A 26075-nucleotide genomic window follows, 5' to 3' on the forward strand; every position below is an offset into this window, starting at 1 on the left:
CTCTGGAGTCCGCTGAGACGCCCGGGTATTGATGATAGTTGGTAAAAGCAGCATTTTATCTCAAGCTTTAGAAACTGCTGGGTGGATCCAGGCCACTGGCCTCAGTGGGAGTTAGTTATTAAACTAAGTTGATTTCAGTTTTCATTACATCTACAGCATATGGTGTGCGCTCAGTATACATTCGGAATAGGTTAATTAATGACAAGCGCAAGTAATTTCAGGGCTTCCCTGGTGGCTCAGCGGTCAAGAATCTGCCTGCAACGCAGGAGCCAAGGGGTTGATCCCTGGGTTGGGCAGATCTCCTGGAGGAGGCAATGGCAACGGGCTCCAGTATACTTGCCTGGAGAACCCCATGGACAGAGGAGCCTGGTGGGCCCCAGTCCATGGGGTTGCAAGAGTTGGACACGACTTAGCATTAAGCCACTACCACCGCAGGTAATTTCATTTCATTTCATACTTTTTTTTCTCTTTGGCCTTGCCATGTGGTCTGCAAGATCTTCTCTGACCAGGGACTGAACTCGTGCCCGCTGTGTTGGGAGCACAGAGTCTTAACCACTGGACACCAGAAGTCCAAGAGATGTTAATTGCGAGTGACAGAAGCTTCTGGCTAAACAAGTGAAAAGCAGTATTACAAGAATACTGTTGGAAGAAGACCGCGGAAGATCTGTAGAGCTTGCTCTGAGCCGAGGAGTGGGTTTGGGAAGGTGGAGATGAGGGTAGTGTCTCTGTTGCGTGTTGCTAGAGGGCGATTTGGTTCTGTTCATTTCATGATTCAGAATCCTCAGGGAGCCTAGGTGGGCACCGATAACTTTCCCATCATATGGGGAAGGTGGAGGAGGTTAGGTACCTTCCTGAAGGAAGGTGTTCTGGGCAGGCACATACTCCAAGTCTCCAGGTGAAGCCCAAGGCAGCCCTGACCCTCCGGGAGTTCAGGTCAGTGGGGAAGGATCGGTAGGTGAAGGGGTGATTAATATGGGCGGGGTGGGACTGAAGAGGGTTTGCACAGAATGCATTGGGAGCTCAGGGAGGTTTTAAATGTTGCAGGGGGTTGGGGTCAGATCAGGCAGACAGAGAAGTTTGTTCGAGGTTGAATTTTAAAGCCTCAATGAAATTTTGCCAGCTGGACAAATGCATTTCAGGAAGAAGTTCTTGGATGACAGTTCTGCAAGGTGAAAGCATGGTGTGTCCAGAAACATGTTAGGGGTTCCAAGCGCCTGGCCCAGACGCATCATAGAGAAGATAGACATGTGCGCCTGTGGCTGGCTGATGCAGAGGGTTCACAGAAAACAAGAAAATTCTGTAAAACAATTGTCCTTCAATTAAACAAACAAAAAAAAGAGTTGTGAGTGGGAGCCAGATCTTAGGGGGCCCGTGTGCTCTCTTAGGCTTCGGGACTTTTTTTTCCCCGTAGACCATTTTGTGGGCTTTTCCCCCTCTTTTATTTTCCTTTTCTTGAACACAAAATCTTAAAGAAAACTGAGGAGGTGACAGTACCTGATCAAACAATATCTAAGTACCTAACAGTACTTAACTGAGTTCTTAAGGAATGAATTTGGTTTCAGGAAAGGGCCTGGGATTTCTAGGTAGGAAACATCCTTCCTGGGCACAGGGCCACTAGGCTTTGGGACTTTTAATCCTGGGAAATGTTAGGAAGGTGCTCGCGGGGCTGGAGTGGCGTCCTCGACGTCCAAGTCCTTGCACGAGGCTGTGACCCTCGGGTTGCTGAGGGCTGCAGCCACGCCAGAGAACGAGGTGGGGGGCGCTCAGTCCTCACCTGTGTCTGCCTCTCTGCGACCCCAGGGACTGCAGCCCACCAGGCTCCTCTGTCCACAGGGTTTTTCAACCAGGAATACTGGACTGGGTTGCTGTTTCCTCCTCCAGGGGATCTTCCCCACCCAGGGATCGAACCCAGGTCTCTTTCATTGCAGGCGGATTCTTTACCCACCGAGCTCTCGGGGAAGCCTGAGATGATGGGGGCGGTAGTCAAAGGTGGCTCCCCAGAGGACTGGAGAGCCCCACATTTCAGGGGCAGTTCCAGGAACTCCATCAGGACTAGACCATTCCCGGGATGGTAGCTGGGGAGGGAACGGGGGCCCTGGTGGCCTTGCTTGCTCCTGGAGTCCTGTGTTGAGTGGCATGTCTTGGCTTAGGAGGCCACGGGCCCCTGAAGTGTGTGGAGAGCCGGTATCGAGGTTCATCCCCCTCGCCGCCTCCACCCCCTGCAACCCCTTCTCCCCCGTGCCTAGGGATGGGGTGCTGTGTGGACTGCAGCAGTCGGGGGACGTCTGGGAAGAACGCAGAAGCAGCTCGGGCCCTTTGGTGGGTGGGCATGGGGGCACTTCCTCTCGCTGCCGCTTCGTGGTCCTGCAGGGGTGGTTGAATGAGATTCAGAAAGCCGGCGTCGCCGGGGGTGCTGGAGCCTGCGGGAGGGCTTCCTGTTTGCTGTGAACACGAGCTCTGACCCGGAGCTCTCGCAGCGGTGCCCTTCCCTTTACATCGGGTGGTTGCTGAAAACGGGAAAAGGTTTGCTCCCACCGTGAGGATTTGAAGCTGGTGCTTTGGAGGAATCGGGACTAATACATATATCCCTGGTGGGGTAGGTCATACGCCTGAACATTGTTAGAAACACGGGATCCAGACCCGAAGGACGGGCTGGAATCTCGTCTCCAGCACTAGCTGTGTGGTCTTGGCCTCTCTGTTCTCGGGTCTCCAACTGGAATAAGTTACAATAACAGCACCAATACCATCATCACCACCCCCGAACACGATGCTCACTGCGCACTTGCAGCCTGCCGGGCCCTGTGCAAGTGTTTCCTAGCCATCATGTCACTCATTTTGTAAACAAACCTGTGATTCAAGTGGTGTTATGATTAGCACTTTATGGATGAGGAGAGCTGGGGTCGGTCGATTGATTGGTGTTTTTCTTTTTTTCCTCTCTCTGTGTTTAACTGAAAGTCGCTCAGTCATGTCTGACTTTCTGTGATACAGTCCATGGGATTCTCCAGGCCGCAACATTGGAGTGGGTAGCCTTTCCCTTCTCCAGCGGATCTTCCCGACCCCGGAATCGAACCAGGGTCTCCTGCACTGCAGGTGGATTGTTCACCAGCTGAGCTCCCTGTAGTTGATTTACAATGTTGCATTAATTTCTGGTGTGATTGAGCCATGTATACATTCTTTGGGGAGCTAGGACTTGAACTCAGAGTGTATGAGAGGTTGCTGCGGCTCCCGGTGCTTGGTGCGTGCTCAGCGCTCTCGGGTTGCTGCATCGCGAGCCGTTCCGAGACCTGCAGGTCGCATGTGAGACGCGCACCAGTGCGGCTCCCGCTGCTTGGTGCGTGCTCAGCGCTCTCGGGTTTCCTGGGCTTTTGGTCTCACCTCGTTCTTTTCGTCCCTCACAGAAGCAGCTGACGCAGGATGACGACACCGACGAGGTCGAGATCGCTGTTGACAACACAGCTTTCATGGACGAGTTCTTCTCCGAGGTGGGTGCCTTCCGTGTGTTTCTTCTGAATGGACGTAAGGAACCGTAGCTTCCTTAGGCAACGGTAAAGCCCGTAGGTCTTTCGGGGGCAGCAGAGGAAAGCCAGTCTTCTGCTGGGGGGGAGCCAGGCCGAGAGGCTGCGAGGAGAGTCCCCGTTACTGGGGAGGACGTGGGCTTCTACTCTCACTGAGAAACCCAGCAGGAGGTAAACCATGCACATCAAAGAGACGCTGTTAAAGCCACGCTCGTGATGACATTTTCATGGTGTCCTTTCTTGCCTACAAGAGAATTTAAATAGGGAACCACGCCAGGGGACCCAGCCATGAACGTAAGGGAAAAAAAAGCGTTTCATGGCATTTTTAGGCCTGTAATTGGGATAGATCTGAATTGTTGTTACCAAAAATTCAATCCCTTTGACTTAATTCTGGTAACAACTCACAAACCAAGAAACCACCAGTTAATGTCTTTTGAAATTCAGCAGAGGCAGAAATGGGTGGCCCGTGTGTACAGATTCGCATGGCCTTTGAGGTAGAGGGTCCTGCTGGACGGTGCTGTGGGAGGCGCGAGTGATGGAGAGCTTGGGGAAGGGGCGCGTGTGTCACGGACAGAAACGCAGGCGCTGGAGCCAGGGGAGCTCGGGTTCGCCTCTCAGCCCAGGGGCCTTCCCTGGCGGTGGTGCTTAAGACTTTACCTTCCGGCGCAGTGGAGATGGGTTCACTCCCCAGTCGGGGGGGACCTAAGATCCCACATGCCCCATGACTAAAAACCCAAAACATGAAACAGAAGCAATATTGGAACAAATTCAATAAAGGCTTTAAAAATGAATGACCCATATAAAAAAAAATCTCAGCCCTGCTTCTGACAGCTGCCATTCTTATGAACATTCCTTCACAGTCTTGTTTCCTTTATCTGTACATTGGGACCGATAATATAATTCCCCAAAGGACTATTAGGAGGATTAAGCGGCTCCTGTTTCTGAAACGTTCATGTAGCGCCTGCCGTATAAGCACGTGTTTATACGTGTTGCACCCAGACCAAACCAAAGCGCTCCAGCTCCAGCTGCAGCTGCACCGCTGCCATCCCGTGGCTTCTTTATTTAGGCTTTTAATTGCTGTATCTAAAGAGGTGTCCTGCTCTCTCTGCACACAGGTGTGGGTTCCTCTCGGCCTCCAGGCTGTGGGTGTGGGGAAGCACCCTCTGGCTCCTCTCTCAGTGGAGCGGGGCGCGATGGCCCGGCCACCCATCTGTGAGGGTCAGAGCGGGTTCAGGGTGAGCGTGAGTGTGTGCACGGCTGACTGGGAAGTTGGCCCGGACTGCGCCCCACCCTTCCCGTGGGTGGGCCCGTCCCTTTGCTGCAGGAGTCGTAATGAGATCAGACGATGCTTGAGTTATTTACGAGTCCAGTGTTGTTCTAGGTGTGGACACTGGAAGGAAGAGCTCTTCCAGTTCAGCGCTGGGCGTGGGCGTGAGGAGCTGGGTGACGTCACTGCAGCTCATCGCCCTGGTCTTGCCTCAGAGAACCAATTACATTGACTTCTTTCCTAAGATCAGGACTTTCTACAGTAACGGTGTCCTCCCTTTTCTCTTAACCCAGTAAGAGGGGACCTGAGAGGCAGTGTTCCTTGGGAGGTGGGCAGATGGGTGGGCCTTGGTTTCCACGACCAGGTCTGAGTCTACCCTCAAGCCTTTAAATAGCAGTTAACCTTGGGCCAGTTCCTGAACCCAGCTGGGCTTTAATCCCTGCTCTGGAAATCAGGAACAGCAGAACTTACCTTTCAAGCCTGGCCCGAGGATCCCTTGAGATCACGTGAGGATCGTACATCTGGAAAGCATTATCTGAGCCGGAAAGTGCCAGATGGAGGGTAGTTATTTTTGGAGACTTAACAAGGTCTCTGCGGCTGCCGCTTTTCTTCTTGCTTTCTTTTTGTTAAATGCTTTTCTATCATTAAAAAAAAAAGGCCCCATCATATTTAAGGTAGAGAAGAGGACAGCGTGCTTGGCTGGGATGAGCATGATTCTTTTGGACTTAATTCCTTATCTGCCACTGTGTGATCTTGGGCATGTGTCTTTTTTTCAACATTTTGTTTTGTATTGGGGTATAGCTAATTAATGGGCTTCCCTCGTGGCTCAGAGGGTGAAGAATCTGCTTGCAGTGTGGGAGACTTGGGTTCGATCCCTGGGTTGGGAAGATTCCCTGGAGAAAGGAATGGGTACCCACTCCAGTATTCTGGCCTGCAAATTCTGTGGACAGAGGCTGCAGTCCATGGGGTCACAAAGAGTAGGGCACGACTAACTTTCACTTCACTTTCATAGCTGATTAACAATGTTGTGATGGTTTTGGGGGAATAACGAAGGGACTCAACCACGCATATACATGTAACCATTCTCCCCCAAACTGCCCTCCGATCCAGGCCTCCACGTAACATTGAGCGGAGTTTTATGTGCTGCGCAGTAGGTCCTTGTTGGTTATCGTTTTAAATCTGTACACCAGGGTATACACGGCCATCCCAAACTCCCTAACTACCCCTTCCCCCCATTCTCCCGACAACCATAAGCTGGGTCCAAAGTCTGTGAATCTCTTTCTGTTTTGTGAGTCAATTCATTTGTATCATTTCCTTTTAGATTCCACATATAAGGGATGTCATAGGATATTTCTCCTCCTCTGTATGACTTTCTTCACTCAGTGTGACACTCTTCAGGTCCATCCATGTGGCTGCAGAGTCTTTCATTCTTTTTCATGGCTGAGTAATATTCCGTCATGTACACGTACCACATCTTTTTTATCCATTCCTCTGGTGATGGACGTCTAGGTTGCTTCTGCGTCTTGCCTGCTGTAAACAGTGCTGCTGTGGACATTGGGGCACATGTATCCTTTCGAATCGTCTTCTCCACATGTATGTCCAGCAGTGGGATTGCAGGGTCATACGTTAGCTCTATTTTTAGTTTTTTAAGGAACTTCCATACTGTCCTCCATAGTGGCTTTACCAATTTGTATTCCCACCAGCAGTGTAGGAGGCTTCCCTTCCCTCCACATCCTTACCAGCATTTATTTGTGGGCTTTTGGTGACAGCCGTTCTGGCTGCTATGAGATGATATTTCGTTGTGGTTTTGATTTCACGTCTCTGGTCACTAGCGATGGTGCAGATCTCTGCATCTGCCTCGTTGGCCATCTGTCTGTCTTCTTTGGAGAAACGTCTGTTTAGATGCTCTGCTATCGGCACGTGTCTTAACCTCTCTAAGTCTCTGTGGGTTTAGCTGTGAAGTGGGGAGAAAAATATTCATCTCCTGATAAGTTGGGGGTGAAAGGAGCCAAGACTCAGGAAGTGCTCACAAGGGAGCTCGGTAAAGGTTAATTCCATCCCTTCACATCTAATAGGGCGCAGAGAGGCTCCGTGTTGGAGGCTCTGTCTCTGGGCAGAGACAGGAGGGAGCCGGTGCACAGGTCTTGGTCTGCATCTCAGCTGTGCTCATGACAGTGGTATAGCTTTGGAAAAGTTGTGTGACTGCTCTCAACCCCGCTTTCCTCTGGAACAGGCCTAGCAGTGTTGCTCTTGGGTCACTAAGTGGTATCTGACTCTGTGACCCCAAGGACCGCAGTACGCCAGCTCTGCTGTCCTCCACTGCTCTCTGAGTTTGCTCAGACTCATGTCCGCTGAGTTGGTGATGCCATCCAACCATCTCATCCTCTATTGTCCCCTTCTCCTCCCACCTTCAATCTTTCCCAGCATCAGGTCTTTTCCAATGAGTCAGCTCTTCCCATTAGGTGGCCAAAGTTTTGGAGCTTCAGCTTCAGCATCAGTCCTTCCAATGAATATTCAGGACTGATTTCCATTAGGATGGACCAGTTGGATCTCCTTGCAGTCCAAGGGACTCTGAAGAGTCTTCTCCAACACCACAATGCAAATGCATCAATTCTTCAGCGCCCAGCTTTCTTTGTAGTCCAGCTCTCACATCTGTACATGACTGCTAGAAAAACCATAGCTTCGACTAAACTGATCTATGTTGGCAAAGTAATGTCTCTGCTTTTTAATATGCTGTCTAGGTTGGTCATAGCTTTCCTTCTAAGGAGCAAGCATCTTCATGGCTGCAGTCACCGTCCACAGTGATTTTGATTTTTATAATAACTTTGATTTTGACTGTATAATAATCAAAGGTTTTTGATTATCATATTCATAATAACCAGCAGTATTTCCTGCTGGTTGTTATAAAATGAGAAAGTAATGGATATTCCTGCACAGTGTGTGACCTACGGTAAGTTTATCTTCAGTAAATTTAAGTTTTCTCACCATTCTGTTCCCCAGTATATTTGTTAATGTGTATATATATACACACATTATATATGTAGGAAGGAAATGGCCACCCACTCCAGTATTCTTGCCTAGAGAATCCTGTGGACAGAGGAGCCTGGTGGGCTGCTGTCCATAGGGTCGCACAGAGTTGGACATGACTGAAGCGACTTAGCATGCATGCATATATATATATCACAAAGTCTACTTTAGAGAACGTGGTCTGGAAATATCCTCGAAGGTGGATTAAAGTGCATTCCAGATAATGGGGGTTTGGGGAAATGAAAAGGTTTCCCTCTTCGCGTGTCTGAGGAACACACCCAGTGCCTTCGGCAGGATGGAGCAGAGTAGCTTGCTTGTGAGTGTGCTCTTGTGATAAAAAGTACACAAGACTTTTATCTTTTGGACTTTTGGACTGCTTCCAGCAAATGGTCACCCGTGGTCATTTGCAAGGCCTGACGGTGTGAATCGCAGGTGGTCGGGGAGGCACTTGTAAGGTACAGATGCTGTCACAAGACCAGGAGGTGTTCAAAATGTACTTTGCCCTGTGAAACTCAAATGATTTCTCTCGCCTCCCAGTTACTACAGAAAAGAATTGACCCCTGGGTGTTGAGGCCTCACAGGCTGATTAAGCCAGGGTCTAGCAAATGATAAACCTCAGATTTTTGTCTAATTGGCAGTTGTCTGCATATTTGCCTTCGTCTTTTTGTTCAGCTGGCAGAGAGTACAAAGTTTTGGAGAAAACAGGACCTACCTGATTGTATCTGCTTATATAATAAATCACTGTAGCAGTTAGTGGGGTAGAGTAACCTTGCTGTAATACTGACGGATTCTGTGGATTAGGGATTTAGGGTTCAGACAAGGGCCCACCGGAGGTTTTTGTTTTTTTTCTTTTTGGCCCTGCTGTGTGGCTTATGGATCTCGGTTCCCTGACCAGGGATTGAACCTGGGCCCCGGCAGTGAAAGCACTGAGCCTCAACCACTAGACCACCGGGAACTCCCAGAGGTGGCGTATTTCTGCTGCACAGTTTCTGGGGTCTTGACTAGCCAGAGTCTGGAATCTCAGAGGCTTTTAACTCAGGCGTCTGGTGCCTGAAGGAGACACCAGGGTGTCTCAGAGGAGACCTGTATTTCACCTCTTTCTGTGGCTTGGGCTTCTCAGCACGATGGACTCAGGGTCATTGGTTTGGGGGGCGGCTCAGGGCTCCAAGGCAGGCCTGGCAGCTGTGGAAGTCACACCGCCCATCATTTGTACTGTGCGCTGATGCTGAAGCAGTCATAAGCCTGCCTGACTCAACAGAGGACTACACAGATAGCCCTCTCAATGAGGAGATGGAAGGGTTTGTGCCATGACCATGTGGTCCACCACTTATTATTCTCTTTATTTGGCTGCACTGGGTCTTCGCTGCCACACGCAGAGCCCTTCACTGCAGCGCGTGGGCTCTTCGTCACGATGTGCAGACTTCTCAGTAGTTGTAGCACAATAGGCTGAGTTTCCTTGTGGCATGTGGGATCTTAGTTCCCCGACCAGGGATCAAACCCATGTCCTCAGCGTTAGAAGGCAGATCCTTAACCACCATGTTTCAAAACCACCAGAGTCACAGCTCCATGTGGCATCACCCTACACCAGCATCCCTTCACAGGAGGCTGGGATTGATCGCTGGGTCGGGAAGATACCCTGGAGGAGGACATGGCGACCCACTCCAGCATTGTTGCCTGGGGACCCCCACGAATGGAGGAACCTGGTGGGCTACAGTCTATAGGGTTGCAAAGAGTCGAACACGACCGAGTGACTGAACACACACACCAGGCCGTGAGAACAGCTCGGAAATCCTCTTCTCAGGGAGGAAAACTACCCAGATCCTTCACGCTGCCCTACCTTGTGGCCCTTTGGCTGGCGACGGATCCCATGGTCGCGGCCACCCTTCGCTTAGAGTGGAGATCAGAAAAGTGAGAGACGGCTAAGGGGCAGGATTGTCCGGATTACCACCGGATTACCACAGAATCCAGCCTCTAGACCTGGCAACCCCTCTGCCCAAAGAAAATCAGTTCTGTTAACACGGGAGGGCGGGGCCAGGTGGGGAATGAGTTCTGTTAACACGGGAGGGCGGGGCCAGGTGGGGATGCCTGTTGGGTTGCGGTGTGAGATGCCCAAAGACTTCAATTATGTTTGAGAAACACATCATACTCTTTTCCTCCCATGGAGACTGGAAATGACATGAACTTGTTAGAGGTTCTGAGGAGCCCTACAGTGAAGAAACCTGGTTAAGTTGCCTGTCTTAACAGTTATTTTTTCATGGAACCCTTTCTGACGTGTAACTTCTGCTAACGAGAGGAATGAACTTATTGCCGAGAATGCTGTCATAAACTTTTCTTTCTTGGATGTGCTTAAAAAGGGGGGTGTCAGTTTCGCAGTGGTTTATGGAGCAAGCTTGTCTCCAGAGTTACATGTATTCATTTCTTTATTCATTGAACAAACTTCTACCGAGGGCCACCACGTGCTTAGCGCAGTGATGCGGATCCATGTGGACGAGGGAACAAGGCCAGTGGAGCTGTGGCCGGTTAGAGAAGCTAGGAGGCGTGCAGTCTTGTGACTTTTGTTAAAACGAAGATCCTCAAAGTGGGTGTAACTTGGAAATCTAGGTGTTAAGTCAGATCTAGGAGGCTAAACACTCTTCACCTCATGCCTGAAGTAGCACCTTCAGATGCCTAGTTGGGCTGGAAGGTTCTGTGTTTCTGGGCTCGATATGCAGGCAGGAAGCCCTTTTTGGTCATTTGCCTGTTTGCTCCTGGCTTCATTTATCGCCCTTCCCGTGCTCTGCTCTGTATTGCAAGGGACCCCTTGCCCCAGGTCCCTTACTGGATTTTGCTGTGTCTGACCCAGGGGAGGCACCTCAGAAGATTAAAGGTGGTGGGAATGAGGCCATGGTTTTCCTCCCAGACATGTCTCCTCCGTGACCTCAGCTTTCACTCCATCAGCCCTGCCTCTGTGGTCCCCGTTCTGCTGGTCGGCCACCAAGGCCTGGCTCCACCAGAGGGGCCCCGGGGACCATGCCTGCCTTCTTTGTCCCTGCAGCCGGCTGGTGCCCGTTTCCAGGATGCCTCGCTGTCCTCTGGCTTCTCAGCTCTTGCACCTCTCTCTCTCTGGCTGCCCTGGGTCTTTGATGCGGGCATGGGCTTTCTCTGGTTGTGTTGCATGGGCTTCTCTTGCGGTGTGAGGACTCCAGAGCACGCGGGCTCAGGAGTTGTAGTGTGTGGGCTTACTTGCCTTGTGGCCTGTGGGACCTCACTTCTCTGACCAGGGATCAAACCCATGTCCCCTGCATTGGCGGTGGAGTCTTAAACACTGGCCCCCAGGCACATCCCTCAGCTCATTTCTGTCAAGAATTCCCTGTATTTTGATACTTCAGTTAAAATAACTCAATAGATTTCTATTTTCTTGACCATGTTTTGGGCGGCACAAAGCCCAAATACACTTAACTGATTTGACCGAGAATACTAGTTGTCACAGGTCAGCATAGCTCTGAGATCACGCGTCTCTTTTCATTCATAAACGGAGAGTTGAAACACCACTCACAGTCTTGGTAAAATCCCCTGAGGGACTTGACTTCTGATGCTTGGCTGACTGAGACCTTTCTCTGTCCTTCCCTGTCAATGTTTGTTTGCTTCCCAAAGCAAAGAAGCAAACGAATCAGAGGACTTGCCTTCTAATACAAAGACTTTTGGGGATTATATGATTTTTGAAGAAAGGTGTATGCATTGACAGAGGAAGAATAATTATTTGACCCTTACAATCCTATTACTTTTGTTGCCTTAAAAGGTGGCATGTAATAAATTTCAGTAAATAAATATGAAAGATTTAACACCTAACTTAGCAGTATGATGGGTGGTGGTGGTAGTTTACTTGTGTCTGATTCTTTGCAGCCTCATGGACTGTAGCCTTCCAGGCTCCTCTGTCCATGGGATTTCCTAGGCAAGAGCACTGGAGTGGATTGCCATTACCTTCTCCAGGGAAATCTTCCTGATCCAGGGTTTGAACCCAGGTCTCCTGCATTGCAGGTGGATTCTTTACTGTCCGAGTCCCCTAGGTAAGACAAAGCCTTACACCCTACCCCGCAGTATCTGCCAGTCTCCAGAGTAGTGCTTTCTCTGCTTTTAGATTAGAGTCCACTGGCTAATTAGATCCACTGGGAAGAGGCCATCCATGTCGTGAAAATAGCTCCCTCATTTTAGTCAGATGGTGGTGATTAGTACAGTCCTTCTGGGTAGGGAGGGGTTGGGTCCGGGACCCCGCTGGATACCAAACCCCTGGGTGCTCAAGTCTCTTACATAAAGTGGTGTAGTATTTGCATATAATCTACACATAGCTGACTACCTTAAATCACTTTAAATCATCTCTAGATTACTTATGATGCCTCAGTTCAGTTCAGTCCAGTTGCTCAGTTGTGTCCGACTCTTTGCGACTCCATGAATCGCTGCACGCCAGGCCTCCCTGTCCATCACCAATCTTGGAGTTCACTCAAACCCATGTCCATCGAGTTGGTGATGCCATCCAACCATCTCATCCTCTGTCGTCCCCTTCTCCTCCTGCCCCCAATACCTCCTAGCATCAGGGTCTTTTCAAATGAGTCACCTCTTCCCATGAGGTGGCCAAAGTACTGGAGTTTCAGCTTTAGCATCAGTCCTTTCAATGAACACCCAGGACTGATCTCCTTTAGGATGGACTGGTTGGATCTCCTTGCAGTCCAAGGGACTCTCAAGAGTCTTCTCCAACACCACAGTTCAAAAGCATCAATTCTTTGGTGCTCAGCTTTCTTCACAGTCCAACTCTCACATCCATACATGACCACAGGAAAAACCATAGCCTTGACTAGATGGACCTTTGTTGGCAAAGTAATGTTTCTGCTTTTTAATATGCTGTCTAGGTTGGTCATAACTTTCCTTCCAAGGAGTAAGCATCTTTTAATTTCATGGCTGCAATCACCATCTGCAGTGATTTTGGAGCTCCCAAAAATAAAGTCTGACACTGTTTCCACTGTTTCCCCATCTATTTCCCATGAAGTGATGGGACCGGATGCCATGATCTTAGTTTTCTGAATGCCTGGTACCATGTAAATGCTATGTAAATAGTTGTCAAATAGTTGTCAAATTTGAGTTTTGCTTTTTGGAACTTTCTGGAATAGTTTTTCCCCTTGAGTATTTTTGCATTGAATCCATACACACAGAACCTGAGGATACAGACAGCGGCCCGTATACTGTGGTAATTACGGTTAGTTCCGTGAACAGATACCCAATGTGAAGAGCAGTTAACTTGCTGTCCTTTGTGGACATCACAGAGCATTTTGTTAACGTCGGGATTGCCGTGAGGCTTGGAGACCTGCTTGGAAAGGCTCAGCGGAGTGCCTGGCAGGCAGTACCAGTGCAGTGACTGCTGGCTGCCCTCGTCTTTGTCGGCAGCACCGCCCGGCGTTTCTGAGCACGTAGTGCGCCATGTCTTACCTCGCGTAACGCTCACACCAACTCGGGGAGGTGGGAAATAGGATAATCCTTGTTCACAGGTGAGAGGACTGGGGCTCGGAGGGTAAGCGGCTTGTTCACGGTCACTGACTGCTAAGGGTGGAGCCAGAATGTGCACCTGGTCTGATCCTAACTTATGTCTTAAACTGTGCTATCCAGATCGCCCCATTCCTGACAAATCATTGAAAAGCGCATTTAAAACAGTATTTATTTTTATTTATTTGGCCATGCCAGGTCTTAGCTGTGGCACGTGAACTCTTGTTTGTGGCATGTGCAATCTGGGTCCCCAGGCAGGGGTCAAACCTGGGTCCCCTGCATTGGGAGTCTTACCAGAGTCTTACCAATACAATAAATAGGCATTGAGGATGTTTTAGCTGCAAATTTAGCATGGTGATTAAAAAAAGAAAAACGTTTGGATTGGTTCCTTCAGTCAACAGCATTTCTTGAGCACTCCTTGGAGAAAAGGTCCTTCCAGGGAGTTTTGGTTAGAGAAAAGAGGGCCCATGACACCGGTCAGAGGTCCCTGAGCCGGTCTCACGGAATGGTGAGTGGATTCCACCCCTCCACCTGACACAGGCTGGACGCACATGGACCTGGGAGAAGATGAGCCAGGGAGGCGGTTCTTGCGCCTTCACCCAGTCCAGGAGATGGGGTTTGGATCTAAGAGATGCGGGTTCAGACCTCGCTTTTACCTCTTCCTGCCGTTACGGCCTTGACTGACATCCTCGGTTGCGTTGAGCTGCAGTGTTCTCGTGCATAAAAAGGGTAGCGATGGTGACGTCACAGCCATCCAGCAAAGAGCCTTGTTTATGGGACAGGTGTGAGTTAAATCAGGTTTAGTTCTTAAATACATTATTGTGCGGGGTAATGTCAGTCTCTTTAAAACAACCTGAACACACAGACAAACAGCACTGAATGCTTCGATTCAGCACTTAGATTTCCTGCTTGCCCTGCCCTTCCCAGTCTTTGGTTATCTGGCAAATGCACAAAAAGGAAGTTAACGGCATGTACCTGCTACCCTGAAGTACTCAGAAAGTCACCTTTGAGAAGAACTAACGCTTCCAGGAAAACACAGACACAAAGTTAGAAGGAACAAAAAAGCTCTGTGATTGGCCAGTTGCCCATCCTGAAGTCCTGAAGGTGTTCTGCAGTTCCTTGGTGAGCTGACTAAATCGCTGGATTACTCAGTCAGAGTCCCTGAAGCAGCTCCAGATGGGCAGGCTATGAGGACAGAGGGAGGGGCAGCTTCTGTGGGTGCAGGATGAGGGCAGGCAGCAGTGGAGGCCCCTGACCTGGAAAGCTCTGCAGACAGGCTGGGGACGGAGCCTGGGTCCAGTTCTCCCATCCGCTGGGCCGTCTAGTCGTGTCTAGAGCGACTCTGGGCTTGGGGCCCAACAGTCTCACCCTACCAACAACTTCCTACCTTGTCTTCCTACCACTGAACAGACTTTGAGTCAGGATGCTCTTCACGTTATGGAGTAATAATATTCCAGGAGGTACTTTTCGAGTCATCCAGTCCTTAGGAGTCATCAAAACGTTAGGCTTTTGACTTCTTTTCTAAAAAGCGGAGTGTAATTGCTTTATGATGTTGTGTTAGTTCCTGCTGTACACCACAGTGACCAGCTATCTGGGTCCGCACGGCCCCGCCTGCTGGACCTCCCTCCCACCCACGCCTCAGCCCAGCCCTCTCGGCCGTCACGGAGCATCGGGCTGGCCCCGTGCGGTGCAGCAGGTTCCCACCCGCTGTCCGCATCACACGTGTCGTGCATCCTCGTCAGTGCTGCTTTCCCAGTTCATCTCGCCCTCTCCGACCCCGCTGTGTCCACCTGTCCATTCTGTGTCTGTCTCTGTTCCTGCCCTGCAAATAGTTTCATCTATACCAGTTTTTAGATTGCACATACGGGCATAGGCTTGGGTTACTGAGAATTTGAATGGTTTGCCTTGCAAATGAACAGAGATCATTCTGTCGTTTTTGAGATTGCATCCAAGTGCTGCATATCGGACTCTTTTGTTGACCGCGATGGCTTCTCCATTTCTTCTGAGGGATTCCTGCCCACAGTAGTAGATATAATGGTCGTCTGAGTTAAATTCACCCATTCCAGTCCATCTTAGTTCGCTGATTCTTAAAATGTCAGTGTTCACTCTTGCCATCTCCTGCTTGACCACTTCAATTTGCCTTGATTCATGGACCTAACATTCCAGGTTCCTATGCAATATTGCTCTTTACAGCATCGGGCTTTGCTTCCATCACCCGTCACATCCACAACTGGATATTGTTTTTGCTTTGGCTCCATCCCTTCACTCTTTCTGGAGTTATTTCTCCACTGATCTCCAGTAGCATATTGGGCACCTACCGACCTGGGGAGTTCCTCTTTCAGTGTCCTATCTTTTTGCCTTTTCACACTGTTCATGGGGTTCTCAAGGCAAGAATACTGAAGTGGTTTGCCATTCCCTTCTCCAGTGGACCACATTCTGCCAGAACTCTCCACCATGACACGGCCGTCTTGGGTGGCCCTACATGCCATGGCTCATAGTTTCATTGAGTTACACAAGGCTGTGGTCCGTGTGATCAGATTGGTCAGTTTTCTGTGATTATGGTTTTCATTCTGTCTGCCCTCTGATGGAGAAGGATAAGAGGCTTATAGAAGCTTCCTGATGGGAGAGAGACCAGGGGGAAACTGGGTCTTGTTCTGATGGGGGGGGCCGTGCTCAGTAAATCTTTAACCCAATTTTCTGTTGATGAGCGAGGCTGTTTCCCTCCCTGTTATCTGACCTGGGGCCAAGCTATGTTGGAGGTAATGAGGACAGTGGGGACCTCTGTCAAAAGGTCCCATGCATGCACTGCTATACTCAGTGCCCCCAACCCTATAGCAGGCCACCGCCGACCCACGCCTCCCCAGAGCCTCCTGGACACTCACAGGCAAGTCTGGGTCAGTCTCTTGTGGGGTCACTGCTCCTTTCACCTGGGTCCTGGTCGCACAAGTTTCTGTTTGTGCTGGACTGGATGAAGCACAAGCTGGAATCAAGATTGCAGGGAGAAATATCGATAACCTCAGGAGTGCAGATGACACCACCCTTATGGCACCCTTATGGTGAAGAACAACTGAAGAGCCTCTTGATGAAAGTGAAAGAGGAGAGAGAAAAGTTGGCTTAAAGCTCAACATTCAGAAAACGAAGACCATGGCAGCTGGTCCCATCACTTCATGGCAAATAGATGGGGAAATAGTGGAAACAGTGTCAGGCTTTATTTTTGGGGGCTCCAAAATCACTGCAGATGGTGACTGCAGCCATGAAATTAAAAGACACTTGCTCCTTGGAAGAAAAGCTATGACCAACCTAGACAGCATATTAAAAAGCAGAGACATTACTTTTCCAACAAAGGTCCGTCTTGTCAAGGCTATGGTTTTTCCAGGGGTCATGTATGGATGTGAGAGTTGGTCTGTGAAGAAAGCTGAGCACCAAAGAATTGATGCTTTTGAACTGTGGTGTTGGAGAAGACTCTTGAGAGTCCCTTGGACTGCAAGGATATCAAACCAGCCCATCCTAAAGGAGAACAGTCCTGGGTGTTCATTGGAAGGACTGATGCTGAAGCTGAAACTCCAATACTTTGGCCACCTGATGGGAAAAACTGACTCATTGGAAAAGACCCTGATGCTGGGAAAGATTGAAGGCAGGAGGAGAAGGGGACGACAGAGGATGAGATGGTTGGACACCGGCTTGACCCCTGGTCTGGGAGACCCCACGTGCCGCGGCGCAGCTGACCCGTGCGCCACGACTCCTGAGCCTGCGCCTCGCGCCCAGCGCTGCAACTGCTGAGCCCTGCGCACAGCTGCTAACGCCCCTGCGTCTAGAGCCGGTGCGCCACAGCAAGAGACGCCACCGCCGTGCGAAGCGTGCACACCACAACAGAGACCCAGTGCAACCAGAAATATGAGTAAATATAAAAAAGAGAACTCAAGTTTCTTTCCCCTGCTTTCTTCACCAGTTGCAGAGCTGTGATCAGGTTTTCTTTTCTTTTTTTTTAAGAAGTGGGTTATTCACTGGAGGAAAGGGCTGCTGGAAGCTGCATCGTGAGTTGTCTTTCCGTTGCATTGCAGGGGCTAAGACCCTCCTGTGTGGTATGTTATGAGGTTTCTGTTTGTTGACTGTGGCCGTGTTGGCGTGCCCCTTGCTGTGGAGGGCAGGCAGGTGGATGTGGAGGCTTCGAGACCTCTTCCAACGAGCCGTGCCCCGCACGTTGCAGCCACCCCCGGAGGGGCACCTGGTGCCTGTGAGGATGGAGCTGAGGCTGAACTTCACATCCGGGTGGCGGAATCCATGTGGGTCAAGGCACGCCTCCAAGTGCCTTCTTCTTATTCATTTGGCTACACCGGGTCTTAGCCGCAGCGTGCGGGAGCTTCTTCAGCTGTGGCGTGGAGACTCTTAGTTTCAGGCCGTGGGCTCTAGTTCCCTGACCAGGGGTTGAACCCAGGCCCCCCGCACTGGGAGCAGGGAGTCATAGCCGCTGGACCTCCAGGGAGGCCCCCGGGACTTTCCCATACACGCCTGGCACAGTCAGGAGCACCAGAACAGAGCGGACACGCTCCCGGCTTCAGCTCCTGGGTCCTGGTGGTCTGTGGCGGTCCTGGTAGGAGGCGTGTCCAGGGCACTGGGCGCCGGGCGGCTCGGGCCCCAGCGCGGCCGTCGCTTCGGCGGGCTCCTCACCTCTCCTCTCCTTTCTCTCCCCGCCCCCCCTCCCGTTTCTCACTCTCCGGGTTCGTTCTCTCCCTTTCGCTGTTTGCCTCTTTCCTTTCTCCCTGCCTCTCCTCCTCACTCACTGTGGCTCCCGCTTCCGGAGCAGCTGAGGACCTGCCCGGTGTCCTGACCCTTCCCGCTGACGCTTCCTGGGCTTTTCCTGGCTCTTCTTGACTCCAGCCGGGACCCCCGTCCGAGGTGGGCAAGTGTCTCCTCCTCGCGGAGCAGTGAAGACGGAGCCTCGTGGACGGCTGTCGGCGCCCTTCTCTGACTGCGGATGGTGGACGGGCGCTCCCTGGGGCCGCTGGGCCTCAGAAGGCTTGCCCAGAGTCACCACCTCCCTGCACGAGCCCCGACGCTGGGCGGGGAGCTCTGCTGAGCGTTTCCCCTCGTTTGCGGCCAGGCTCTCCCTCCTGACGCCAAGGCTGTGGTCTCTCTACTTACAGATCGAGGAGACGCGCGTCAACATTGACAAGATCTCTGAGCACGTGGAGGAAGCGAAGAGGCTCTACAGTGTCATCCTGTCTGCGCCCATCCCTGAGCCAAGTGAGTGCCACGCGGGGCTCAGACACCCGCTGGGCCCGGCTGGGCCTCAGGTCCCCCTCAGAGCAGCAGCGGAGGGCGTGTTCCCTCACACTCGCGTGCCTGCCGGGTCAGCGCCCGCCCTCCTCACCCTCTCCTGCTCACACTGCCCTGTTAACGTCTGTTTATTAGGCTGCGCCAGCTCTCTGACGCAGCACGGGGGATCTTCCCTCTGTGTTGCAGCATGCAGACTCTTTAGTTGGGGCCTGTAGGATGTGGTTCCCTGACCAGGGGTGGAACCCGGGCCCCTGTATTGGGAACGCAGAGTCTTAGCCGCTGGACCCCAGGGATGCCCCCATCACCTCTGCTTTTTGTGGCTCCACTTGGCCAGACTCTCGTCTCCTTCCCAACGAGCCCCTCTCGTGGCTGGCGGGGACTCTTGCTGCTGCTGGCGTGCCTCACCTCCGCCCCCGCTTTGGGTTTCTGGAAGGCGCACCTGTGCTGTTTTCTCTGCTTGAAACGCTTCCCCAGTCCCTCCTTTTTTCCACGAGGTGTTTTTACACTGTAGGTCGAGGGCAGGGTGCCTGGAAAAATGCCTTTAAAAACTAAGCTCCCTGTGTTCTGATGACGGGTGTCTGGGGAGCCCCTGGGAACACGTACTGCCCTGGACGCCTGAGAAAGCACCACACCTCCTCCGTTGATTGTTGTCGCTGACAAAGCGTTCAGTCTCTTCTAACTGATGCTGCTGGCCTTTGTTTACCCAGAAACCAAGGACGACCTGGAGCAGCTCACGACCGAGATCAAGAAGAGGGCCAACAATGTCCGGAACAAACTGAAGAGTAAGGGGCTAAGGGAGCAGCCAGCCCCCCAACCGTCCCACGTCTGGGGTCCAGCCCTCCTGGAGCAGAACGCTTCCTCACGGGGGTGACGTCGCGCGTGGCGTCTTTGCTCGTGATCTGGGCTCTGTCTCTGGCATGACGGATGATACCCCAGAACTGTGTCTGGTTGAGTGAGGCGAGAATTGGAGTTTGTGGGCGGGCGCGGAAGCCTGCTGTCAGCCGGTGGCTGGTGGCTCGGGCCCCTTAGCTCAGCCCCTCGCCTTGTCCTGGTCCCGCTTCCTCCCGCAGCACCTGCGTGCGTGTGAACAGTGACGTTAGTGATGTGAGGATGCCAGACAGACTCGTCTGCAGGCATCTCCTGGGGACCACGTGTATCACCTCCCTCACGCCCACTCCCCCCTCAGTTAGGGCAGTGTTCTGGGAAGCCATTGTCATAGATTCAGTTCGGCTGGGAGCCCAGAAGCTTCCTTAGGTCCGTGGCTGTCATCTGCATTCTTGCCCCACTTACTGTCTTTGGTGATGAGTGCATGCTGTTGGTCAGGGAGAGAAAGCGGCGTTGCTGAGCCTGAGGTATCATTTCTTTGCCCGCTTCGGACCGTACTGCCTGTTTTCATGGGGGCGGAGTGGAGGTTTTCGGTGGCCGCTTCCAGTCCGGCAGTGAGCCTGTGCCCGCCGTCTGCGTGTTCGTGTTTGATTTTCATGTTGGCGTTGCAAGGGGGGCCCTGCAGTGCACCCATTTTACAGAGCAGAGAACAGGAGCGCTGAGGGCACGTGGCTTTTCCAGGAAGACGCGCCGGGGCGTGGCAGGGCAGGGATTTGTACTGCCGCGCTGAGACGTGGCCGAGGGAGAGCCTGGAGTGAAGTGTTCTGGGGCTCTGACATGAGCCGGCTTTTGAGACGGGACCTGCCTGCTGTTCGTCTCCGGGGCTGGTGTGTGTGTCTGCGAGGGGAGGCTGCACTGCACGGTGAGCTTCTGGAGGGGAGCGGGGGCTGCATTGCTGGAATAACCTTCTCCCCCATCCAGGCATGGAGAGGCACATTGAGGAAGACGAGGTGCAGTCGTCGGCAGACCTTCGGATTCGGAAATCCCAGGTGAGATTCTTGGCCTAACAACCATCTATCCCAATCCTTTAGTTTTTTTTTCCCTTAGCTGTGGAGTCTTGTTAATTTTTTTCAAGTATTTATTGAAGTAGAATTGATTTACAATATGGTGTTAGTTTCAGATATATAGCAAAGTGATTCAGTTATGACATATACACACACGCATATGTACGTTGCTTTTTCAGATCCTTTTGCATTGTAAGTTATCACTAGATACTGAATATCGTTCCTTGTGCTATACAGTAAACCCTGTTTTATATATAGCAGTGTGTGTCTGTTAACCCCGTACTCGTAGTTTATTCCCCCACCTCCTCTTTGGTAACTCTAAGTTTGTTGTCTCTCTGTTTTGTAAATAGATTCATTTGTATTAGTTTTTAGATTCCACATACTTAATACCAGTGATGTTATATGACGTTTGTCTTTGACTTACTGCGTGTAAGTTAGATGCTCTCTGGGTACATCCGTGTTGTGTGAGTGGCCATGTTTCATTTATTCCATTGCATACATGCGTCACGTCTTCTTTATCCAGTCATCTGTTGATGGACACAGATTGCTTCCATCTCTTGGCTCTTATGAGTAGTACTGTGGTGAACACTGGGGTCTGTGTATCTTTTCTAATTAGAGTTTTCATCTTTTCTGGATCTGTGGAGGGGGATTGCCAGATCATATGGTAGCTCTATTTTTAGTTTTTTAAGGAACCTCCCTCCTGTTCTCCATAATGACACCAATTTACATTCCCACCAACAGTGTAGGAGAGTTCCCTTTTCTAGCTGTGGATCTTTAAAAACAAACAGACCTTACTTGGAACTCAATGTGAAGAACTGGTAGAGGGGAGCTGCCCAGGTCGAAGTCGGGGCCAGGGCTGGTCCCTCTCACACCGTCCTCTCAGGAGGCGCCTGAGGTTCCCAGAGCACAGGCGAAGGTGTAGTGAGCCTCCCTGGTTTACAGGAGAGGAAACCGAAGTCTTCTCTCTGGAGACTGTTGGGCGTCAGTTGTCCAGCTTGGAGTCAGGCTGTTTGGCGGTCGTCAAAGATATGACCCTTGTCACTGAAGAGCAGGCGTGACGTGCCAGTGTCACAAGGAGGCTGTGACACTTGACCCGCAGGAGAGCGGGCAGGAGGACGGGACCAGATCCTTGTGCTCCCAGCATTGGAGGAGCCTGGAAGGACTGAGGTGCCCAGAGGAGGCTGGGCCCTGGACGGGCAGGATGTCGGCATGGGCAGGCTCAGGGAGAGGTTGCCCTTGGAGGCCTGCGGGCAGGAGTCGTGTGTGTAGAGTAGGGGCGGTGTAGGGTGGGTAGGGCCAGACATGAAGAGAACAGTCTGTCTAGAGACAAAAGTTTGTCACAGGATAGTGGGCGTTGAGTTTTTGGTAGAGAACCCAGTGCCATGTTCCAGGGGCCTGTGACTGCGGTCTCAGGAGTTTGGATCTGATCAGCTAGCTGGTGTGCACTTACTTTGGTTGCAGTCTGTTAGGAAGATAATCTGGTAGCCATTTGAAAACTGGCTCAGCGTGGGGCACGTGGGTCTCCCATTGGGTTTTTGCAATGATTTTGGTCTGAATTTGCCTGGTGATGGTGGGTTTAAAAAAAGTGTAGATATTGGTGATTTGGCAAAGGAAAAACCTTTGTTGGGTCTTGATGCTGAGAAGTGGGCAAGGAATAAAAATGATGATTGATTTGAGTTTAGGCACCAGGGCTGTTGATGGAATGCATTGAGTCAGAAGCAAGATTGGAAGCAGGAAAAGCTGGGCGATCAGTTTGGGTAAGAACACAAGGGTCTTGGGATGTGGAGGGGAGTTGGGCAAGGCCTCTGGGATTCCCAGAGTATCTCCTTTGGCCTCAATTACTCTGTGAGTTCAGCAAGACAGGTTAACAGATAAGTGAAAACATGCTTTGAAAAGGTGAGCTGACTTTCCCCGTGGTGTAAAGTTAGGAAGCCAAAAACACTGCGTCTTGTACCTGGTCTTTGGGTTTGTTTGTTTTTTTTAATTTCTTTACAATTTTGAAAGGTTACTTTCCAGTTACAGTTACTACACAATCTTGGCTATATTCCCCCTGTTGTAAAATGCATCCTCGAACCTATCTGACCCCAGGCCTTTGTACCTCCCTCTCCCTGACCCCCACCCGTCTGTCCCCTCTCCACCTTCCCATTGGTCACCACTGGTTTATTCTCTGTATCTGTGAGTCTGCTTCCTCTCTGTTATGTTCATAGTTTGTTGTAGTTTTTAGATTCCATATATAAGGTGATGTTATACAGTATTTGTCTTTCTCTGACTTATTTCACTTAGCATAATATCGTCTGTGCCCATCTAGGTTGTCACAGATGGCAAGATTTCACTCTTTAATTGCTGGGTAGTATTTCATTGTGCACGCATGTGTACGTGTGTGTTTCGCATCGTCTTTATCCAGTCCTCTGTTGATGGACGCTTGGCGGGCTTCCGTCTCGCGGCAGCTGTGAATAATGCTGCTGTGAACACTGGGGTGCGTGTATCATTCTGAATTAGTATTTTTTTATACATATATATATATATGTACACATATTTTATACACACATACACACACATACATGCACACCCAGGATTGGAAATGTTGGGTCAAATTGTAGCTCTATTTTTAGTTTTTTTTTGCAAAATCTCCAGTTTCCCAGTGGCTGCACAAGTCTGCCTTCCCACCAAGAGCTGCCCTTGGCCTCGCGGTCCCGGGTCCGGGGCTGCCGTGGGCGAGGTTGGGGCCGGGGCACTGAGCCCGTGCCCCTCGCTCCTGGGGGCTCACGGCCTTGACCTTGTCCCCGCAGCACTCCGTCCTGTCCCGGAAGTTTGTGGAGGTGATGACCAAGTACAACGAGGCCCAGGTGGACTTTCGTGAGCGCAGCAAAGGGCGGATCCAGCGGCAGCTCGAGATCAGTGCGTGTTTGCAGCGCGTTCTGTGCCCCACTCCTGGCCTGTCGGGCGGTGGTCTGTCCGGTCGTCAAGCCCAGGGAGACGGGGCCTCCGGGTGGCTTCTGCCTTCCCTTTTGCGCCCCAGCCGAGGACGGGGCTCACAGCACTGCCGCCGCCTGGATGTCGTGTCTTAGGCTGAAAAAGGGTGGCTCTGTGCTACCAGGTCCAAGCGTTGGTTGCCATGGGAACCAGCATTTCCGCATCCATGGAGGGAAATACCTGCTACACAGCCCTGCTTCCTGGGGCTCATGGCATCTTTGCTGCCTGTTTGACAGCAGAGAATGGTGCAGGTTGCCCCGTTTGTGTAAAGGAGTTAATACAGCCTCGCCCTTTAGGAATCAGTAACTTTAGGAGTCAGTAACTTTAGGAATCAGTAGCAATCAGGGCCCCGCAGCGCGGAACATGCTCTGAGAACTGAATGAACTCGGTCACAGGCAGGGAGGGCAGGCCGGCCAGGGCCTGGGGACAGGGCGCGCTTGGGCGGAGCAGGGTGGGGGTAAGACGGTTGGAGGGAGGGCTCACCTGGGAACTGGCCTGTTGTCCTGAGGACTTTGGACCCCATGGCAGAGTGAAGGGGGCTGGGAGACGTTCCGAGCTGGAAAGGAATATAATCAGACGTGGACTTCAGGAGGGTAATTGCTGATAACGTTGAGGCTGGATTGGGTTAGGGGAGACATCGGAGAAAGGCGAGCAGACTTATAAAGGCCACGGCTTTAGAGTGAAACTTACTGTGCTCCCACTGGGATTTCCAGATGGTTCAGTGATAAAGAATTGTCTGCCTATGCAGGAAACACAGGAGGCGTGGGTTCGATCCCTGGGTTGGGGAGACCCACTGGAGGAGGAAATGGAAACCCACTCCAATATTTTTGCCTGGAAAGTCCCACAGGCAGAAGCCTGGTGGGCTACAGTCCACAGGGTTGCAAAGAGTTGGACACAACTGAGCGACTGAACACGGCCGTTTTCAGGAAACTTTTGAAATGATGAGCTTTGATCTTGTATCTGACGCTCTCCTTTTGTTATAAAGCTGGCAAAAAGACCACCGACGAGGAGCTGGAGGAGATGCTGGAGAGTGGGAACCCTGCCATCTTCACCTCTGGGGTGAGTGATGGTGTGGGGTTGGGGGGTGGGAGTCCTGCAGGGGTCCCCGGGGGGCTGTGGTGGGCCTGGGGGCCGATGGTCCATTTCTCTGCGGCCCGCCATAGATCATCGACTCTCAGATTTCCAAGCAAGCCCTCAGTGAGATCGAGGGCCGGCACAAGGACATCGTGAGGCTGGAGAGCAGCATCAAGGAGCTTCACGACATGTTCATGGACATCGCCATGTTGGTGGAGAACCAGGTGAGGCGCTGGGTACTGTGGGGGCGGGGAGGGGGCTTCCTGAGGAGGGCGGGGGGGCTCTGAGAAAGCCGCGGGGGTTGAGTGGGGAGGGAGAAGCATCGGGAATTGGCGTAGTGGAGTCCCAGACTCCCAGTATCCCGATCGCAGAAGGCACCGGGATGCTGACACTTGGGGCGGTTGCAGCCTCGTTACTCCCACTGGTTACTCTGGCCTGGAAGTCATGTCCAAGTAACGTGAGGTTTGAAGCGCTCTGTAACGTACCTGCTCCCTCCGGCCTTGGGATCATCATCGTTATTTTTCATTAGTGACACGGGTTCTTAATGGTGATGCCTTAAAACACTCTTCTGATAGAAACTATCGGTGTTTCACTGGTGACACTGAAAACATGGGGTCTTTCCCCCAGTTTATGGTGAAAATTTAGGTATAACGGAGATTTTTGTGTTTTCCCATTTTTGCTTTTTCTTTGTGAGTTTTTCCAAAAATGTTGACTGTTTTTTTTTGCTGAGGAACAACAAAAGCAATGAAGGGACAGCAAAAATAATACCAGCAGGAAAACTCGAGTCCCTCACGGTGCTGAGCTTGACAGCCTGTTTTGTTCTGGGCCAGCTTGCCCAGGGACGGACGGCTCTGTTCCCTGCCTGTGGGGTCAGTGTCACGTATCTCGTGGCTCCCGCTTCTTAGGATGCAGTTAAATTCACCGACGTGTAACGGTTTGGAGCCACTCTCACCATGAGCTCGCAGTGGCTCTGCCACCTGGAAAGGATCAGAACCTGCTTCCCGTGTAGCAGGAATCCTAATGGAGCCCGAGCGCCGCGTGGCTGGTTTTGACACGTTTCCTGCTCTGGGCCCGGGCACCTCTGCTCCATCCCCTTCCGCCCTTGGAAACTGTTCCTCCTGTCCCTCCATCTGCGCTCTTGTTTTTTCTCCCCACACTGCCTTGCCGAGGAACTGGTTTGAGATTCAAGTGATGGTAAGTGCCGTTCTCTCTGCAGAAAGCCAGGGGTTGTATGGAATGAAGGTCTAGGTGGGTGGAGGGAATTCCCATCTTAAGATGCACAGAAATCAATTGGAAAGACCGAATTCCGGTCAGGAAGTAGCAGCTGGGGAGGGTCAGGAATCTTGCGAAGAGACCATGATCTCTTAACCAGATAACTCAGGTAAAACCAACATCTTGTTACTTACAGGGCCTGGGGATCCCTTAGAGAAAGCAAGCATCCCCACCTCAGTTGTTTACTGAGCACCCACCGTGCGCCAGGCACTTTCTGTAGTAGTGGGCACTCGGTTCAGGCTGAATGAACTTGGTTCAGATCTGAGTGAC

At 51.5% G+C, this 26075-nt stretch overlaps 1 protein-coding gene across 6 annotated transcripts in view; it reads left to right on the forward strand.

The window, feature by feature from the left end:
* STX3 (syntaxin 3) overlaps positions 1-26075 on the forward strand; it is a 53848-nt gene that overhangs the window by 18523 nt on the left and 9250 nt on the right. For all 6 annotated transcript variants that reach the window (XM_070767516.1, XM_070767513.1, XM_070767514.1 and 3 more), the window contains 7 exons: positions 3399-3482; positions 18465-18564; positions 19305-19379; positions 20404-20471; positions 23276-23384; positions 24445-24518; positions 24623-24757. In XM_070767516.1, coding sequence (XP_070623617.1) covers positions 3462-3482; positions 18465-18564; positions 19305-19379; positions 20404-20471; positions 23276-23384; positions 24445-24518; positions 24623-24757 — 582 coding nt within the window. In that variant the 5' untranslated portion in view covers positions 3399-3461. The remainder of the gene's footprint in view (positions 1-3398; positions 3483-18464; positions 18565-19304; positions 19380-20403; positions 20472-23275; positions 23385-24444; positions 24519-24622; positions 24758-26075) is intronic.

This window comes from Bos indicus, chromosome 15 (assembly GCF_029378745.1).
Source record: "Bos indicus isolate NIAB-ARS_2022 breed Sahiwal x Tharparkar chromosome 15, NIAB-ARS_B.indTharparkar_mat_pri_1.0, whole genome shotgun sequence".
In the NCBI taxonomy this organism is placed as follows: domain Eukaryota; kingdom Metazoa; phylum Chordata; class Mammalia; order Artiodactyla; family Bovidae; genus Bos; species Bos indicus.